Here is a 19,130-nt window from a genome sequence, read left to right as displayed (position 1 = left end):
AGCTTTGTATGGGTGATTATTGCAATGGAATTTAAAGGTCAACTATGTTGTGGAAAAAAATATTATGCATAATTATTGCGAAAATAACAGAGGAAACATCTACATAACTTTTTACGTTGGTATAATAAAACACTAGGAGTGCTTGGTATGAAGGATATTGTTTAATTTTCATATGTTTGGCTAAACTATTTATTCAAGAAAACATTTTTCTAAAGAAATTGTTTTTCGCTTAATTGAAAATGACTCTTCTTGGAAACCAACTGAAGTCAATTTTCGAGTCCAAAACATAACACGCGTTCATAGGCATAAAGAGGTCGGTCCATACATATTCACGAGATGAGATGCCAATTTGGCAATACGCCAATACGGTCCATTTTTCATCTAATTTCGCTCTTTATGTTTTCAAGTCAGATGTCGCAAAGTAAATGTGCTTTACCATTTCATTAAATAAAAATATAAGTTTGGGAAAGCAAAAATTCCACCAAACTAAACATCAAAGTTTTTTCTCTCGCCAATCAAAACTGGAAAATGGTAGGTTGCGGTCCGGGTTCAAAAAAGAAAAAAATTAAAAAAGATTGTGGTAAGTGAGAATTGAACTAACAACCTAACAAATATTTTAAATTCTTTTGACCACTGAGTCTGAGCTATACCTTTTGAATGTACCAGGAGAATTCAAAATATAACATATAGAGGTACTAATCAAAATTTACCTTATATATATAATGTAATTTTTTGACGAATTCGCTCCTGATAGGGAGTATGTGCCCAGATTGTTTGTGCATAAATTTTAGAATTCTTTTTTAATTTTAATTATATCATTGACATTTAAGTGGTTATAAAATATTAATGAAACTCTTTACTAGATTCTCTGAGCATTATTTATAACCCGAAAGTCCCACGTTTTGAAATACTTGTATAGAATAATTAATACTACTAATAAGGATAATTATAATACTATTATTTCAGAAAAGAAAATATCTGAAGTCAGATTTAAGTTGGTAAAACAAGAAAAAGAAAAAGAAAAAGTAAGAGTTAAGTAACAAAACTTGACAGAGAACATGGACACGTACGTCATGGAAAAAAGGAAACGCGGAAGAGGTAGGGTCAAGTCAAATAACTTCTCGCCAGCTCCTCGGGATTTTGTTGCTCTTTGTTTGTATATACTGTATTAGCTAGTAGTATTAAAATTGTTATGCGCTTCGTTTCTGTCGCAGAGTAACTGTCTTTACTCTCTGAGTTGAGTGTGTCTCTGATGCTACAAAGTTAAAACATGGAGAATTCTTCAGGTGAAAAAGGCGAAATGATCGAACAGCCTTTGCTAGATGCTTCTGAAACTCAAAAGGGTGGTTTCAGAACCTTTCCTTTCATACTTGGTATGTCGTACCCGTAACATAATTACTTTATTTGTGTGTTAATTTCTTGATAAACACCTGCAATTGCTCTTTACGGAGCTTAAATTTGATAATATTTTTGTTCATGGAGATTCTAATGAAATAGTTGGTGAGTCGCATCTAAGGATCTAGTGGTCAACGAAGTAGGGAGGGAGAACCATGAAGTAAAAAATACTTGTGATTTCTTTCCTTGTGCCTAATTGTTGACGGACAGTGTTACTCGGTACCTGTGTTGGCATGAGATAGCAGGTATTTGGTAGAATAGTCAAGTTGTGTGCGCAAGCTGACCTGGACACTCATTAAAAAAAAAATAGTTGGGGAGTCCTATTCTCTGTTTGATCATTTATTTTATTTTTAATTTAGTTAGGAAATGCTGCTTTGATGAATGCTGCGACTTTTGCTGTTTATGAAGCTTGAAGTTGATACTCCTTTTGTCCCAAATTATGTGATGCCCGTACATTTCTACGTTTAGAAACACTTTAACTGTAAACTTCTCATTTTACCTTTATGAGATTATTTATTTTAAAAACAATTCGTTGTTTCTTAAACTCGTGCAACTATTCCTTATTTCTTAAGCTCGTGCCCGGTCAAAGGCATCAAAGTGCATCGCATAAAATGGGACGAAGGTAGTAATGTTTTTGTCCTTGGAGATTCCAATGAAGCAGTTGGGGGTGGGGTCCTCTAATTCTCTGTTTAATCTCTTAGTTTTTGATTTTGGTTAGGAAATGCGTTTTTATGAATGCGGCCAAGCCAATGTAACCGGAAAGGAAGAGTTTGATCCTGGCTCAGTAGTAGGACGACTTTTGCTCTTTAACTAGCTTGAATTTGATACTCCCTTCGTCCTCATTTATGTGAAACACTTTCCTTTTGAGTGTGTCTTAAAAAGAATTATCTTTTTTAATATTCAGAAATAATTTATTTTTAACTTCCCATTTCACCTTTATTAGATGATTTATAGCCACACATATCTATTGTGGCTTGTTTTAGATCACAAGTTTCAAAAGTCTTTCTTTCTTAAACTCCGTGCCCAGTCAAAGTGAAGTCAACCTGCATCACATAAAGAATGGGACGGGGGAGTAGTTTTTTTGTGCTTGGAGATTCCAATGAAACAGATGGGTAGTCTTCTAATTCTCTGTTTGGCCTTTTGTTTTTCTGATTTTGAATAGGAAATGCGGCTTTGATGAATGCGGCGACTAATGCTCTAACTCCTAATCTGATTCTGTATTTGATGAATGAATATCACATGGATATGACTACTGGGTCCAACATTCTTTACATCTGGTCAGCAACTACCAACATTGCTCCAGTTCTTGCGGCCTTTCTGGCGGATTCTTTTGTGGGCCGGTTCAAGATGATAGGACTGGGATCTGTTGTTACCCTTGTGGTAAAGTTCATGCTTTTTAATTGCTTGTTGGTTGATTATGACCTATGATGAACCTTATGGAATCTTCTGGACCTTTTATATTTGTATACTAGTGTTTGTCACTTACGTGTGTGAGACGTGTCCTTCCCATCCATTAGTCTTGTTTACCACACTTTCATTTAGACGATGGCGACAGTATGAATGTCCATATATAACTCGTTTCCTTTCTTTATTTTGTTTAATGTACAAATAGCTTGTATTTGACTGATTGCCTTTTTAAGACATTAGGAAGAAGGTCCTTCAGATGAGATCGTCTTAATGAATTACAGGTCTTGTGATTTGAATGTGATAGCTTGGTCTAGTTTGTCATTGTGGTGTGCTAACTGAGACAGTATCGGTAGTGCTTAGAAAGCTATTGAGCCAGACTCTGGTGCAGTCAGTCTAAAACTGGGATGTACAAAGTGCAATATGTAAGAAGTTACAGGAAGTAACCATTTTAGCCATCCGTTTTAGGTCCTAATCCTAATTATATTCCCATAATCTTTTCTAAGAAACTAGTTTCAACCTTGGAGCTCTAGGTGAGATATTCTATTAGTAATATTTTAGAAAATTTGTACAAAAGGGAAGGGGACCTTTCCTCCTCTATGCCTAAAAGAGAAATGGACAAACCCCAATCTCTTTACAAATAGATGCATGTACATGTAAGTAAATGCAAGAAGGAAAGGATTCTTCTGTGCAAAAGATTTGAGTATATTGTAAAGAGAAACTAATGTCCAAGCTTAATGAACCTAAATACGGGAGCTTGAGCAGCATTTGAACGAAGTAGACTTAGCAAAGCAGCTATTAGTACAGCCAAAGGCAATTCAGACTCCACATTCAAGGAGCACTGTTTAGCTAAGTAATCTATTATTTCGATTGGCCTCACCATAACAATAATTCAACTTGTAGGTTAGAAGGCTCAGTAAGTATTTAATCTTCAGCACAATATCTTGTATTTGCCTTTGTATGTTTGCAGCACCTTGTATGACTGTAACTAACAAATTAGGGTCACATTCAATTATCCACCTCTGATACAAAGCTGCGATTAACATGAATATCATGTAGTCTCGGCAAATGTCATTCTATGTTTACCCAAAGTTTTAGAAATAGCAGCCATAAACTTACCAGTATGATCATGCAAATAAAAGCACAACCTGTGTTCCCATTTGATGCGACTGAGCCATCAGCTTTTGACTTGAGGGAAGGAGGAGGAGGTAGCAATCACCATTAATTGCTTGATCCTTCTTCAAAATTTGAGAATTGGAGGAATCATTATCACCCATCTGTTGCAAATTTGTAATATGAAGAATCATAATGATCTGCTTAAACTTGGTAAATTCACCAATTATAATTCTAGATATTCAATGTGTTTTGAAGGGGATGTTTCTGTTTTGGCTGACATCAGTGATTCCGCAAGCAAGACCTCCACCCTGTATCGGTTCCAACAGCATTTGCAGATCAGCAGAGATGTTCCAACTCTTCTTCCTGTGTTCCTCTTTGGGCCTCGTTGCCATTGGAGCAGGTGCAATCAAATCCTCATCTTTAGCATTTGGTTCGGATCAGTTGAAACGGGAAGTATATCAAGAAAATGCGCGTGCAATAGAGAGCTACTTCAGCTGGTACTATGCCGTGTATGCTTTGTCTGTCCTGGTTTCTCTCACGTGTCTTGTTTATATCCAAGTCAACATGGGGTGGGCTTTAGGTTTTGGAGCTCCTGTTTTGCTAATGTTGTTTTCAACTCTTTTAATATTTTTGGGTAATCCATTCTACGTGAAGCTGAAGCCTAAATCGAGCTTAATCACTGGGTTAATTCAAGTGATTGTAGCCTCTTACAGAAATAGATGTCTCAGATTGTCGTCACAGAGTGAAGATATGCTATACCATCAGAAGAAAGGATCAGTGATAGTTCTTCCTAGTGAAAAACTTAGGTAACTTCATTCTTACCAATTGTTAGCTTTTCTGTTGGTCATCTTACTTTCTGTATATGCTTGAAAAAGAACCTATCAATATGGTAAATTATTTTTTGCTTATTTAGCCTGTATGCTCTTTCATCCTGAACTAAACTATTATGTGATCCATCATTTTATTACTGTTGCACTTCTCTCACCTCTATAGGAAATTGTGAAGTTCATTGCATCGACCTGTGTTAGCTGATAACAAATATAACTCAATGTGCTCCTGTATCCAGCTTTTTATTGTTTAAGGGTCCTAATGTCATGCTGTTCAATATTCATAAAGCTACTGGATGTTTTTTTGTTCCTGATATACTTGTTTGTATTGCATTTTATCTTCAATTTCTTGCCTTTAGGTTTCTGAATAAGGCTTGCATTGTACAAGATCCTCAGCTGGATTTGAGCCCAGATGGAGAAGCAACAGATCCTTGGCGTCTTTGCACTGTAGATCAAGTAGAGGAGCTGAAAGCACTACTCAATGTTGTTCCAATCTGGTTGACGGGAGCTATCATGAACATAAATATAAGCCAGACCTCTTTTCCAGTACTTCAAGCGACTACCATGGATCGGCATATAGGTTCAAGCTTTGAAATCCCAGCTGCCTCCTTTGGAATCTTTGCTGTCATCGCTGCTATTCTTTGGATTGTCCTCTATGATCGTTTGGTTCTTCCCATAGCATCAAAATTGACCGGGAAACCTGCTCATTTCAGCACGAAAGAGAGAATGGGGTTTGGGATGTTTCTTTCCTTCCTGTCAGTCTTAGTGATGGCAGTTGTGGAAGGTGTCCGGAGAAGTATTGCAATCAAGGAGGGGTACTCGGATGATCCACAAAGCGTGATCCCTATGTCAGCAATGTGGCTACTTCCCCAAAATTGCCTTGGTGGCTTTGCAGAGGCCCTAAATGCCATCGGCCAAAACGAATTTTATATTTCAGAATTTCCTAGAAGCATGTCAAGTGTAGCTTCTGCTCTATTAGGAGTTGGTATGGGAGTGGCAAGCTTACTAGCGAGCTTTATAATGAGTACTATCAACGAATTGACGAGAGGAGGAGGGCAGGAGAGCTGGGTATCAAGCAATATAAACAAGGGTCATTTCGACTACTATTATTTGGTTCTTGCAGGATTAAGCGTGGTTAACCTACTGTGTTATATTGCTTGTAGTAGAGCTTATGGTCCATGTAAAGGAGAGAACAGGGAGGTGATTGAAGAAGACTAGCCATGAATGGGTACAAGAACTTCTTAGATGTCTTAGCTTGAAAGGCGACACAGTTGCCAATCCACGTACTAGTACTAGTATATATCATGTCAATATTATGCACGAACTAAATGCGAAAAGGGGGAGGGATGTAGAGTGGGGAAAAGAACCTGAGATCAATTATGTTTTTCGGCAATGATGAGTTATCAGTGTGTATGCCTTTATTTTGAGCATGGCTGATGCTAATGTATGTATCAGAAGATAGTTTTAGCTTGGATTATTAAATGATTTGAAGCTTTATATACTTATCTTGTTGTACAGCTTGTCTGGGTTACACATTAACACCATATTTTATAACGTGACTATGGGCGGATTATATCCTCATTCTTCAATATGGAAGTTCGCAGAAAATACTACTTACGCAATCTATATTTGTACAGATGAAGTTTTCAAGGAAAATTAAACAAGATGTAATATTTATTCTGACAGGAATACAGGATCATACCCCAAATATGAATGTCAATCCATTACTTGGATTTCCATTTCTCCCTTTCCCCTCCCCTTCTTTGTTCCCAATGAAATAAATTGTCTTGGCTGATTGAATCATGTATGCTTTTTCTTGATGATAGAAAGGACAATATTGGTGTTGTCATGACTGCTGGAGCGCTTGCTATAAAAAACGCTTTTAAATGTGCTTAAAAATGCTTTTCAATGTGCTTTTAGTAATAGTTGGAAGAATGTGAAGATTTTATCTTACCCTAAGAATATTGTTCATATAATGTAGAAACGACTAGTTAATTCATGAGAGATAGAAATGAGGCTTTTAATGTGCTATTAGTAATATTTGGAAGACTATCAAGATTCTATCTAATCATAAGACAGAAACTAGTAGCTATTTCACGAGAGATAGAAGTGACATATGAAGATATTTGGGAGCTAACCAACTTGCTTCATCATGTTGATTTTGTATATATTCCTAGAAGTTTGAGCAAAAACATCTCATTGTTTAGCTAGATTTTTTATTCCTTGAAAGTAATATTTTGGGATAAGTTTTTTCCAAGTTTGATTGTACGAGATGCTAAAGGTACATTTGTATAATGTGTTATGTTGATGCACTAATATAAAATCACCAGTTTTCTAGAAAAATAAAATGAGAACAAGTTCTATAATTTTGCAACGAAATAGATATGTTAGGAAGTTAATAATAATAAAAGATAAAAGAATATGGTACAATATTAAAAAGGTTGCATACATTAGGGTGCAAAACGCAAATAACTCTCACTTTAGTAACTGGGTCAAGTTCTAAAATCTAATCAAGCTGGGTGCCTTAGATTTCTTCCCAGTTCAAGTGAAATAATTTTTAGCATTTCGCATTTTACAAACTCAGTAAGCTCTCTGGTTTTTCAACAAAGAAGCTATACGAAGTCGGATCATTGGCATAAGCAAAAGCTATGTCAAAAAACAACAATGGCGGACCGTGTGTTCAACGAAATCAGGAATATACTTACGATCCAGTGAGATCGTTAAATCGGATGGTGTCGGAGCCTTATTACCTATTTCACTTGCTCGTTTTCTTCTCCTACATCCCCATTCGATTCTCCGCTTCTCAGCTCCTCTCTCCTGCTCGCAACTCTTTCCTTCTTAAACGAGTATTTGCCCTTTCTCTACTTGAGTCTCACTTTACACTTTATTTACATAAGGTTTTTTTGTATGTGCAGCCATATTGATACAAAACAATAGATGATGAGAATGATTTTCCTATGTAATATAATTGTTTGAAAAATTTTCACATTGACAATCCTACCGGGTATGTGCTACCTCCCATCGGCACAAGTAAATCACTAGTGTTTTTTTGACTCCGCTAGGATTTGAACCTAAGACCTCTATGGTTTTCCTCCCACTGCATTGACCACTAAGCCACACCCTTGGGTAGTTTCAGTTTATTACTCACTCATACTTTCATTTGTGCATATGCTGACAGTTTGCTGTTTCATTGGCAGGAAATTCAAGTGTTTGTTGCATACTGCGTCTTGGCTGTTGTGAAGGTAAAAATTGTGACCTGAAAAGGAGAAATCTATGTATACTTGTTGAATTGACATTGTTGTTTTACTTTTATGCATGACAGATTGTAAAGACAGAAAGCTGGGAATCCTTCATTCATGATACTTTATTTTTTGCTAAGGTTATATCTGTTCTTTTACTCCCTTTATCTTCATATTATTCTGCTCTCTGTCATCATGATGCATATTATGTTTTCAAATAACTGAATATGACTCAATTTTGTTCAGAACGAATTACTTCTAATTTGCAAATATTTAGCTTTTTTGATAACTTGATTTGCAAATCTTTAACTTACTAAGTTTGTGCATACTTGAACATCATATTTATTATGGGAATTCTGTTTTTTAATTTCATTACTATTTGCAGCCAAGTGTTCCTTTATAGCTTCCATTAAATTCTTATTATTTACTTTGGTAATATTTAACTCAAAATTGATTCTTTTCAGATTTTCCTTACTGCCATTGCTTTAGTTTTGGATTATCACTTGGCGCTTTGGTACACAGTGGCATTTCTAGGTGGGTCCTACTCTAGTTTTCAGTTCCGATAAAATCTAGCTGAAACTTGATGGGAAGGTTAAAAAACACTAAGATTGTTGTCATAATGCGATCCATGTATAAGCACTATGAGGAATCTATTTAGTAGTTGGATGACTTACTGACTTTCTTAACCTTTCCAATTTCATTGTTACGCTTATTTGAGAATATCGTCTGAACTTGGTAATTTTATCTAATTCTTTCATTTTGTCGATTTCTTCCTTCCAGTTATACACATTATAGCGCAGCAGCCTCCATATGAAGGACTAGGTACTCTTGCTACTCCTATTGTTTGGTTTACCGTACTTAGATAAGCTTCCTGTGAGGCTACAATAGTTTTTTCTATAGTTATCTTGGCATAATAGAGTACACGGAGTGTGGTTATAAAAATAAAATAAAAAGGTACACTGAGTGTTAATGTAAATGTCCAGGTTCTTCAAATCATTTGACACCATTGCAGTTGGAGACTTTGCTTACTGAAGGGAATACATCACGATTTTGGCTGGTTGGTTCTCTGCAGTTTTTTGTATGTATTTTCTACTTAGTGTTGTGGCCCTCTGAAGGTAAAAAAGCATAAATGTTTCTATTTTAGTGATTGTGAAAGCTTAGGAGATTTGGTGCATACTCTTGAAAGGTATTTGTGTGAACAGAAACTTACAAAGACCTGGTCTTTGAAAATCTCCTTTCTGCTATATAAGCTTTTGCATTATCCTGTATTCCTTGAGTAGTTGAGCAAACAAACTTTGAATGTTCTTGGATCTGTACTGTTGTCAGCACTATGTTGTTAACTTTATTCTTGTTGTGCCTAAGTGCTCTCCGTCAATTCATACTCTCCCTTTTCTTCCATATATCTATTTCTTTTTTTTCTTCAGATTCTTCCGTGTATGTATTACAGAAGCAAACTAGCAAATTTAGTTAAAATTCTTTCAAAATTACAGTAAATGAATTGAGTAAATGATGCTAAATAGAGCAAGCATGCTGCTTGATTAGAATGTTTAACTAATACAAATATCTGTATTTGTTCCCTCTTATACTTTACTGATAGTCACCTTTGGCAGGTCGAATTTCGTGCTTTCTCCACACCGGCTTGCGTATGCACAAGTTCCTTTTTCCCAGAACTCTCAATAACGTGAGTGCTATGCTCCATTATGATCAAAACTATCATACAAACTTACGAAAAGCATTTTATGAAGTTAGTTATTTGTTCACCCAAATTTGTACTTTTTGAGAGCTTTTTTTGTTTGTTGGAAATGCACTTTCATATATATTTTCTTGAACAGATACTCAAATGCAAATTTATCTTTTGGGACGGTTGATATTGGACTCTTCCCTAATGCTGCTGAAAAAATTGGCATTCCTCTTGGTGTGTTATTGTTTATTCTACCGTTACATGAGTTATATGAGCTGGATTTATTGGTTTTGTGGTGTTGAAGTGCTAATCCTGTTTAGTTTGACTTTTGTATTGATTGGTTCATTTGGAGATCTAATGCAGGAAGCTTGAACCAACTTCCAGTGTACATTCTATTTGAGAATGCTATAGAGGTTGCACGCTTTCCAGAGTTCGATTCTGAGCCATATGTTTTTGGTCCTACCATTACGAAGGTATCCTCTGCTACCATATATGGTGCAACTGTGTTGTACGCCCTCTCTTTCTGTTCCCAAGCGGATCTAATATATCCTATTGCATATTTAAACTGTTTGCTTCACTTTATGCCTTTTTCTGTTTCCGTATATTTGGCGTTTATAATTTGTTTTTCATTGGAACCATCTCCGACTTGGATGATAAATTGAGCCTGTTAAAGACTATCTTTTCTTGTATAACACATCTTGCACAGTTCTGGATATAGTATATGCACAACTGATCAGTCAAATTCAATTGGCTTCAGCTATTTTCCCGCTTTTTTGCCACATCCCTTAGTGCTTTCCTTGTCTTAGGACTAGCCAATGTTAGCCTAAGTCCAGTTCCCTACAAAAAGTTTCCATACATGACTCGTTTAGTTAGGACCTTTCCTTAAGTAAGCCTGGGAACCCATAGAAGAGAAGTAGAGACCCAATCTCTTCGTTAACATCTGATCACAAATTAGGCAATCGTGTGCTGGTGAAGATTTGGGCTACTTTATAGTCTGGTCCAACTGATCTTTGCCACAACAATATGTTAAATTCTTCTCTACTCCTAACAAGGCAAGTAAATATTCTACTAAATACAGAATATCTCTGAAAACCTAGTTCAATGAATATAAGATGTTGTGTATTTCAGACACACTAGTGTTAGAACCCCCACGATGCGCGGATAATTTGACGTAATATTAATCTTGTAAAATTATGATCTAATATATTATATTATTTTATTAAATCTTAGTTATTATTTTACTTTTTAATATAGTGTGCAGAAATATAATAAAATCTATACATAATCAAAGAATACACATCATATAGTAATCAAATAAATTATTTATTCCTTATTTATCTTTTATTAAAATTGCAAGTACTTGGTACTATACATTTACTAATTTGGTACTATCGCTTCAAATTCTTTTTTTTAGTATTTTTCCTTTATAACTATTTGTTTATTATGATTTTAATTATGTGTATATGTACGACTTTTCTCATCATAATTCTAATTATAGGTATTATATTTTTATATTTTCCCATAAATTTATATATTTTTTTATTTATTGCTTATATGATTGTATTATCTATTACTTAATATTATTAAATTATCATATAAAATTTTAATAAATTACCAATTTAATATAATACAACGAATATAATTTTGTATTAATCTTGAAATATAACTTGACTTTATCCTGTATGACTTTCTCATAATTAGTTCGATATTTAATTTTATCAATAATATTTTTGAGTATTATTTATTTACTTAATTTTATCAATTAAATTTTAAGTGTGGAGAGAATCACATTATAATATTCTCCTCTTTATACATTAGTTATTATTCTACAATATTTTGATTTTTTATTTAGTGCTTAACTACAATACAAATATTATTATATTATTTTTCTTAATGGATGGTATTGAATTAGTTTAAAGGTTAAACAGATAAGTTCTTCTAATAAATGTCATAAATGTACTAATAATTATAATAATTATTATTTTTGTATTATTTGTAATAAGAAATTAAATTGAATTCTTCTTCCCATTTGTACTTAATATAAAAGTTTAATTTTTTTATTGAGATTACTACATAAGAAGTTGAATTATATCTTCATATATTTTATTTATTTTTTAAAATTTATTATTTATGTTTTTGTCCTTAGTTTTATATTATCCATAGAGCATACAACATGACCATATGAATTATTATTCAAATACTTTCTCATCTCAAAAAATAAATTTGTCTTGTTATTTTATATATCTCTAAATTGAAGTTATATATATATATATAATTATTTTAAATTTAAATTTAAAAAGAGTAAATAATTATTAACTAACCTAACTAATTTTGTCCGACATTTGTTGAATTTTTATTGTGACACTCGGAATCATTACATTGATTTGCTTCTCCTATTCTATATAGATAGATTTGTACGTAATCTGAACGTTTAATTTTTTTTATTAAGATTACTACATTAGAAGTTAAATTATATCTTCATATTTTTTAAAATTATTTTTTATGTTTTTGTCTTTAGTTTTATCTTATCCATATAGCATATAACATGACCGTATGAATTATTATTCAAAAACTTTCTCATCTCAAAAAATAAATTAGTCTTATTATTTTATATATATCTACATTGAAGTTATATATTTATATATTTTTTCCTTTTTTATAATAGATTTCTTATAAATATATAGATATTTAATTATTTTAAATATTTAATTATTTTAAATTCAAATTCAAAAAGAGTAACTAATTATTAACTAACCTAACTAATTTTGTCCTAAAATTTAACACTTGTTGAATTTTTATTATGACACTTGACATCATTACATTGATTTGCTTATCCTATTCTATATAAATCTAGATTCTAATATATGACTTCATTAATCCTTTTGACTTTTAAAAAATTCTACCAAAAGTTCAAACACAACCAAAATATGATGCTTTCCCTGCCAAAATAACTCCACGTTAATATTTTTTCTCCTCCACCATTGCAATCACATGGAATAGGACAATGGAACACTTTCCTCTTTTGGCCCTCCTAGCTTCTTACCACCTCGGTCTCCAAGTGATTCTTTTATACGATTGTTGTGGATTTCTTATCAAAGAAATTTTTCTCTGAGCTTGTTGACCTACTAGGCTGAGAGTGCTAAGGGAGGGGGTGCGGAGGGTAAGGGGGTAAGAGGGCTAAGGGAGCTACTAGGCTGAGAGTGGGGTCTTGGAACATAGGAACTTTGACTGGAAAATATGTAGAGTTAGCGAAGATTCTCGAGAAAAGGAAGATTAATATAGCTTGTGTACAAGAGACTAGGTGGGTAGGAGATAAGGCGCGGGATGTGGGTAGTTTCAAACTTTGGTATTCTGGGAGGGTGGGGGCACGAACGGGGTAGATATCTTGGTTGATAAGGACCTCCGTGAACTAGTGGTGGAGGTTAAAAGGGTGAATGACAGGGTGAATGACAGGTTGATGACTATTAAGCTAGTTGTTGGAGGTTTTACTTTGAACATAATCAGTGTGTACGCACCCCACGCAGGCTTGGATGAGGAAGTCAAGAGGCGTTTCTGGGAGGATTTGGATGAGATGGTGTGTGGTATCCCGCATACCGAGAAACTTTTCATAGGTTGAGATTTTAACGGCCACATTGGAGCGTCGTCTGGGAGTATGATGATGTGCATGGTGGCTTTGGTTTTGGAGATAGAAACAGAGGAGGAACGTCTTTGCTGGACTTTGCTAGAGCATTTGATTTGGTGATAGCAAACTCGAGTTTCCCGAAGAAGAGGGAGCACTTGGTCACCTTCTGGAGTTCGGTGGCTGATGTGCATGGTGGCTTTGGTTTTGGAGATAGAAACGGAGGAGGAACGTCTTTGCTGGACTTTACTAGAGCATTTGATTTGGTGATAGCAAACACGAGTTTCCCGAAGAAGAGGGAGCACTTGGTCACCTTCCGGAGTTCGGTGGCCGAGATTCAGATTGATTATTTACTCTGCAGGAAGTCCGATAGAGGTCTTTGCACGGATTGCAAGGTCATCCCGAGTGAAAACCTCTCGACCCTCCATAGGCTCCTGGTCATGGACCTTGAGATCATGAGGAAAAAGGCGATGTATAGCCAACATAGGATCAAGTGGGGAGTCTTGACGGAAGCTAAAGCGTAGGAGCTGGGGGCCAAGCTGGTGACTATGGGGGACTTGGAGAAGTAGTGGGGACGCAAGTGCTATGTGGACCACGACTGCGCAGTGCATTAGGGAAGTCGCGAGAGAGGTATTAAGGGTCTCAAAGGGTTACTTTGGTGGTCACAAGGGAGACTGGTGGTAGAATGGAGAGGTGCAAGGAAAAGTGAAAACCAAGAAAGCATCGTATCTGCAGCTAGTGGAAAGTGTAGACGAGGAGAAGATGGCGAATAGGGAGCATTATAAGTTGGCTAAGAAAAAGGCAAAGTTAGCAGTTACAGCGGCCAAGACTGCAGCTTTTAGTCGTTTATATGAGGAACCCGAGGGACGAGGTGTTGATAAGAGGTTGTTCAGGTTAGCCAAGGCGCGAGAAATGGACCAAGTGAAGTGCATCAAGGACGAAGAAGGTAGAGTTTTGTTGGATGATGGGCTTATCCGTCGGAGATGGCAGACCTACTCCCCTAGTCTCTTGAACGAGGAGGGGGACAGGAACATTGTCCTGGGTGATTTGGAACTCTCCGTGAGTCGTTGTGACTTTGGGTATTGTAGGCGGATTAGAGTTGATGAAGTTGAGGGGGCTATGCATAAGATGAGCAAGGGCAAAGCGACCGGGCCGGATGAAATCTACCGGAGTTTTGGAAGAGTGCGGGCAAGGCAGACTTGGAGTGGCTCACTAGGTTATTTAATGTCATTTTTAGAACGAAGAAGATGCCCGAAGAGTGGAGGTGGAGCACGATGGTTCCTGTATACAAGAACAAGGGTGATATCCAAAATTGGGTATCAAGTTGCTTAGCCATACTATGAAAATCTGGGAGAGAGTGGTAGAGCTAAGGGTGAGGAGGAGTGTGTATTTCTGAGAACCAGTTTGGGTTTATGCCGGGGCGTTCGACTACAAAAGCCATCCACCTTGTTAGGAGATTGATGGAGCAGTATAGGGAGAGAAAGAAAGACTTGCATATGGTGTTCATCGACTTGGAAAAGACGTACGATAAAGTTCTGAGGGAGGTTTTGTGGAGATGTTTGGAGGCTAGAGGTGTACCTGTTGCCTACGTTAGGTTGATTAAGGACATGTATGATGGAGTAAAGACCCGAGTGAGAACGGTAGGTGGGGACTCAGACCATTTTCCGGTGATGATGGGGTTGCATTAGGGGTCGACACTCAGCCCTTTTTTGTTTGCTCTGGTGATGGATGTACTGACGCGCCACATCCAAGGGGAGGTGCTGTGGTGCATGCTATTTGCAGATGATATTGTATTGATTGACGAGACGCGAGATGGTGTGAATGCGCAATTAGAGGTATGGAGGCAAACCCTGGAATCTAAAGGTTTCAAGTTGAGCAGGACCAAGACAGAATACTTGGAGTGTAAGTTCAGTGGCGAGACTCAAGGAGGGGAAGGGGAGGTGAGGCTGGACTCGCAGGTCATCCCTAGGAGAGGGAGTTTTAAGTACTTTGGATCTATTATTCAGGGGGGTGGGGAGATTGATGAAGATGTCACACATCGTATTGAGGCGGGATGGATGAAATGGAGACTCGCTTCCGGTGTTTTGTGTGACAAGAAGGTGCCACCGAAATTTAAGGGTAAGTTCTACATAGTGGTAGTCAGACCAACGATGTTGTATGGGGCTGAGTGTTGGCCAGTCAAGATCGCTCATGTCCAGAAGATGAAGGTAGCAGAGATGAGGATGTTGAGATGGATGTGCGGGCACACCAGATTAGATAGGACCAGAAATGAGGTTATTCGCGACAAGGTGGGTGTGGCCCCTATTGAGGACAAGATGCGGGAAGCGCGACTTAGGTGGTTTGGTCATGTGAGGAGGAGGAGCACAGGCGCCCCGGTGAGGAGGTGTGAGAGGTTGACATTGGAGGGCCTACAGATAGGTAGAGGTAGGCCAAAGAAGAGGTGGGGAGAGGTGATTAGGCAAGACATGGTGCAACTTCAGCTGACCGAGGACATGACCCTTGACAGGAAGGTATGGAGATCGAAGATTAGGATAGTAGAGTAGGTAGTCTAGAGTGTTCATAACAGTAGTATTGGCACGCAGTCTCGCTTTCTGTTGGTAGTAGGTTTTTATGACTAACCGTTGTTTCTTTGATTGTTGATCACCTTACTATCTGGTTGTTTTTATTCTGCATTTATATGGCTTCTTGGTATTGTCCCTTCTTGTCTATATTTTCATTAATGTGGTGCCTATACTTTCCTAAGCCGAGGGTCTATTGGAAACAGCCTTTTTATCCTCACAAGGTAGGGGTAAGGTCTGCGTACACACTACCCTCCCCATACCCCACGGTGTGGGATATTACTGGGTGTGTTGTTGTTGTTGTTGTTGTTGTTGTTGTTGTTGTTATTGTTGACCTACTTGCACACTCGCTGCCTGAGCATTTCATGTATGTGTGTTTACTTTGAATATCTGTTTTTCAAACTTCACAACTAGATTATTTAAAAATATTTTGATAAAAACAAATTGAAATAACAGAAAGAGATAAACAACTAACAAATAAGAACGTAAAGCACAGTGAATAGTCATAGACAGTTCAGCCTTGTGATTGTTAAAGTTAGTAGCGAGAAAACAAGGTTAGTTTTGCTCTCTGTGCTATATTTGCTTGTTCCGAAACATGACACTTAGCAATATCTTATTCCTTCCTTGGTGAAAATATAGGTACTTGAATTTGGCATCTTAGAATCTGTTTTAACTTGTCCTTCTCGAGATTTCAGTTATCTGTATTCTGTTAATGCTGGAATTCTGTGCTGATGCCATTTGCAAATTCTTTACTGCAGAAACTTCTTTGTGGGCGTTTTGAGCTTGACAAAAGACTTCTGGATTATGTAAATGGAAAATAGGTAACGATGACCTGCAATTGCTTGAGAACCTTTAATTAATGTAACAATTATTCTCAATGCCTCCTTTAATTAATGTAATAATTATTCTCAATGCCTAATTACATGCTCTCCATCACTGTGTATATGTATTCTTCTTTGCTGCTTGTGTTCGTTCTCAGAACCTTCTAGGCTTGTTGCACATCATGTTTTCTTGGATTCTTCATGCCTTGGTACAATTCTCCTGATATTGGTGTCCATGTGGTTTCCAGAGGGTGTATTTATCGTACTTCTAAAGCTTCATGCTTCTGTCTCTTATTAAGTGGGTTGTAAGTTAGTCATCTTATAGACTTGAACAAACACAAAAATTTCGGCCTATTAATTTGCAGATACTATTTTGTCTGTCATAAGTCAGACCGAAACTCGCTCATGAAAGTGCTAGGTGTCACACCTCATTTTTCCCGAGGGGATAAGGGAGTCGAAATGGGATTATTTATTCAATTTCATAGTCGCCACTTGGAATAATTTATGGTGTCCCAAGTCACCGGTTTATTTTAAATCCCAAATCGAGAAAATTTGACAATGTTCTAAAGTCTGCGAAACCAGAAGACTGGATAAGGAATTCTGTTAACCCGGGAGAAGGTGCGAGGCACTCCCGGATTCCGTGGTTTTAGCACGGTCGCTTTACAATCATATACCTGGCTTAATTATTTGTTTAATTACGTATTTTAGAACCTATGTGCGTTTTATCTTTTATCGCTTTTAATTACTTGATTATTCGTGATTATGAAATTATCTCAAAATGAGTCGCGCGTACGTATACTCATTTCGTTCGGCGCGTCAAGAATCATGTCACGCATATGTGTACACAATTAATAACATTTTATTATTCAAGATTGTTTGGCCAAAGTCGCGCGAACGCGTACCTTGATTTATTTTGAGAATCATAATTATGTCACGCGAACGTGTACACAATCACGATAATAGATTAGAACACGCCTAAAGCATTTTACGAATATTTATAAGTTAATATTCTAGGCTAACTTTGAGATTATTTGTGAAGCAGAATTATGTGGAAAGCATGGTGAACTTGAGGGTGTGTGTATTATTTTAACTAATTTACTAGTGAAGGAAAGTATTCCAACTATTCTACATCTTACCAAATTGAGGATAACTACATCTTCTTGGCTTAAGTTACGTGAAAAGGGGTGTTGAAGTTCAAATGGTTAAGATGAGTATTCATGGAGTGTGGATGTACCCACCTGAATATTTGATTACACGTGATTACGTTTCCAAATGAATGAATATAACACTTCACGGAATTTGAGTTACAAAATACATATATCACTAATTAAATAAATGAATCCGAACATTGCTTCTAGAAATATACTGTTACTTTAGCTAATCCTGCCCAGTTTTTGCAAAGTGCCTTCTAGAAATGTGCCTTCTCTTATTGTTATCTACCAATGACAGAAAACTTGTTTTGAATTTGTGAGACTGCAAATCAACCCAACTGGTATGCCTAGCAACCTAGCACTATAGGATTCATCATTAATTAAAAGCCTTTAAAGTAACTCAAACAACAGATAATCTTATACTCTACTGATATCACTAAGTGTATTAAGCTAAGAAAAGAAATTCAAACATATTCATCACATTAAGCACCCAAAAATGTGACAACAATCAGATACCAGCAGATAGTGTTATCAAACTAAAACAAAGGAGAAGAAAGAATGGACCTCAAGAGCAACAACTCTTTGAATTTGAAAATGTTTAGGACCGGAAACCTTGGACGCGTCAACCTCGACGAACGACTTAACAGAGACCTCGGACAACGTCCTTCGGCGACCTCGAAGCTCGCCGGAAAAAAAAACTCGGACTCTGACCTCGAACAATTTTTTTTTTTTTGAGTTTTTGTTTCCTGCTGGGTCTTGTGGTGACGGGATGAGGGAAACTCAGTTGCGTTAATGGAAGAAAGGAGAGGGATGGTGTCTTTTGGAGAGCAAATTTGTCTTTTGGAGAGCAAATTTGCAGTTAGGTTTTGCTATTTCTAGAGATGCAAATGGCTTTAATAATGAAGGGAAAATGAAGTGATGCTCAACGGGGAAGATGATGTTGTTGTGGTGAGTTTACATAGCTATGGAAAATAGAAAATTAAAGGAGAAGATAATTATTTTACAGTATGTTTTTTTGGTGCTGGGATCTTGGTGAGGAGGATGATAGGCGGCGCTAGGTTTTTCTCTATCCGTCCCCTCTCTTCTTCTTTTTTTGTGTCCTTTTATATATGAAATGGGATTATGCATTCAGAGATGTGAGGGTGAGATCGTGTGTGTATGTGATGTTGTGGGTGTGATCATGAGGTAATAGAGGGAAGAGGTTAGAGTGAAAATCTGCACAATATCCGAAAATAAAGCAATGTAACTGTGCAAGAATCATGGATGGATTGAATCTCTTTTGAAAGTTACATTTGTTACCAAAATTCAAGGGTCACGTG

General features: G+C 36.6%; 2 protein-coding genes across 3 annotated transcripts; both read left to right on the top strand.

Moving 5' to 3' along the window:
* The first annotated feature begins 1,150 nt into the window (after nt 1-1,150).
* On the top strand, nt 1,151-6,256 carry LOC107795252 (protein NRT1/ PTR FAMILY 1.2). Of its 2 annotated transcripts, XM_075231007.1 has the most exons (5): nt 1,243-1,373; nt 2,114-2,182; nt 2,558-2,775; nt 4,171-4,721; nt 5,102-6,256. In XM_075231007.1, the coding sequence occupies exons 3-5, from the start codon at nt 2,572-2,574 to the stop codon at nt 5,958-5,960; spliced, it is 1,614 nt and encodes a 537-aa protein (XP_075087108.1). In that variant the 5' UTR covers nt 1,243-1,373; nt 2,114-2,182; nt 2,558-2,571; the 3' UTR covers nt 5,961-6,256. The 2 variants fall into 2 exon arrangements, with proteins under 2 accessions (XP_016473333.2, XP_075087108.1); XM_016617847.2 differs by lacking the exon at nt 2,114-2,182 and having other exon boundaries at nt 1,151-1,373.
* A 956-nt stretch (nt 6,257-7,212) lies between these two features.
* On the top strand, nt 7,213-18,888 carry LOC107795253 (uncharacterized). The gene is made up of 10 exons (XM_075231006.1): nt 7,213-7,588; nt 7,940-7,984; nt 8,065-8,121; nt 8,446-8,515; nt 8,762-8,803; nt 8,965-9,038; nt 9,592-9,662; nt 9,814-9,896; nt 10,026-10,135; nt 16,598-18,888. The coding sequence occupies exons 1-10, from the start codon at nt 7,391-7,393 to the stop codon at nt 16,658-16,660; spliced, it is 813 nt and encodes a 270-aa protein (XP_075087107.1). The 5' UTR covers nt 7,213-7,390; the 3' UTR covers nt 16,661-18,888.
* The last annotated feature ends 242 nt before the right edge of the window (nt 18,889-19,130 follow it).

The sequence above is a fragment of the Nicotiana tabacum genome, chromosome 15 (assembly GCF_000715075.1).
Source record: "Nicotiana tabacum cultivar K326 chromosome 15, ASM71507v2, whole genome shotgun sequence".
In the NCBI taxonomy this organism is placed as follows: domain Eukaryota; kingdom Viridiplantae; phylum Streptophyta; class Magnoliopsida; order Solanales; family Solanaceae; genus Nicotiana; species Nicotiana tabacum.
The sequence above is the reverse complement of the archived record's forward strand: the minus strand, read 5'-3'. Positions and strand labels throughout refer to the sequence as shown.

What these genes read in the sequence shown, in the direction of transcription:
- LOC107795252 (XM_016617847.2), top strand. Translation starts at nt 1,271, where the DNA reads ATGGAGAATTCTTCAGGTGAAAAAGGCGAAATGATCGAACAGCCTTTG. An exon ending in AACCTTTCCTTTCATACTTG is followed by an intron (nt 1,374 to 2,557) that starts GTATGTCGTACC and finishes GATTTTGAATAG; the next exon opens with GAAATGCGGCTTTGATGAAT. An exon ending in GATCTGTTGTTACCCTTGTG is followed by an intron (nt 2,776 to 4,170) that starts GTAAAGTTCATG and finishes TGTGTTTTGAAG; the next exon opens with GGGATGTTTCTGTTTTGGCT.
- LOC107795253 (XM_075231006.1), top strand. Translation starts at nt 7,391, where the DNA reads ATGTCAAAAAACAACAATGGCGGACCGTGTGTTCAACGAAATCAGGAA. An exon ending in ATACTTTATTTTTTGCTAAG is followed by an intron (nt 8,122 to 8,445) that starts GTTATATCTGTT and finishes GATTCTTTTCAG; the next exon opens with ATTTTCCTTACTGCCATTGC. An exon ending in GTACACAGTGGCATTTCTAG is followed by an intron (nt 8,516 to 8,761) that starts GTGGGTCCTACT and finishes TCTTCCTTCCAG; the next exon opens with TTATACACATTATAGCGCAG.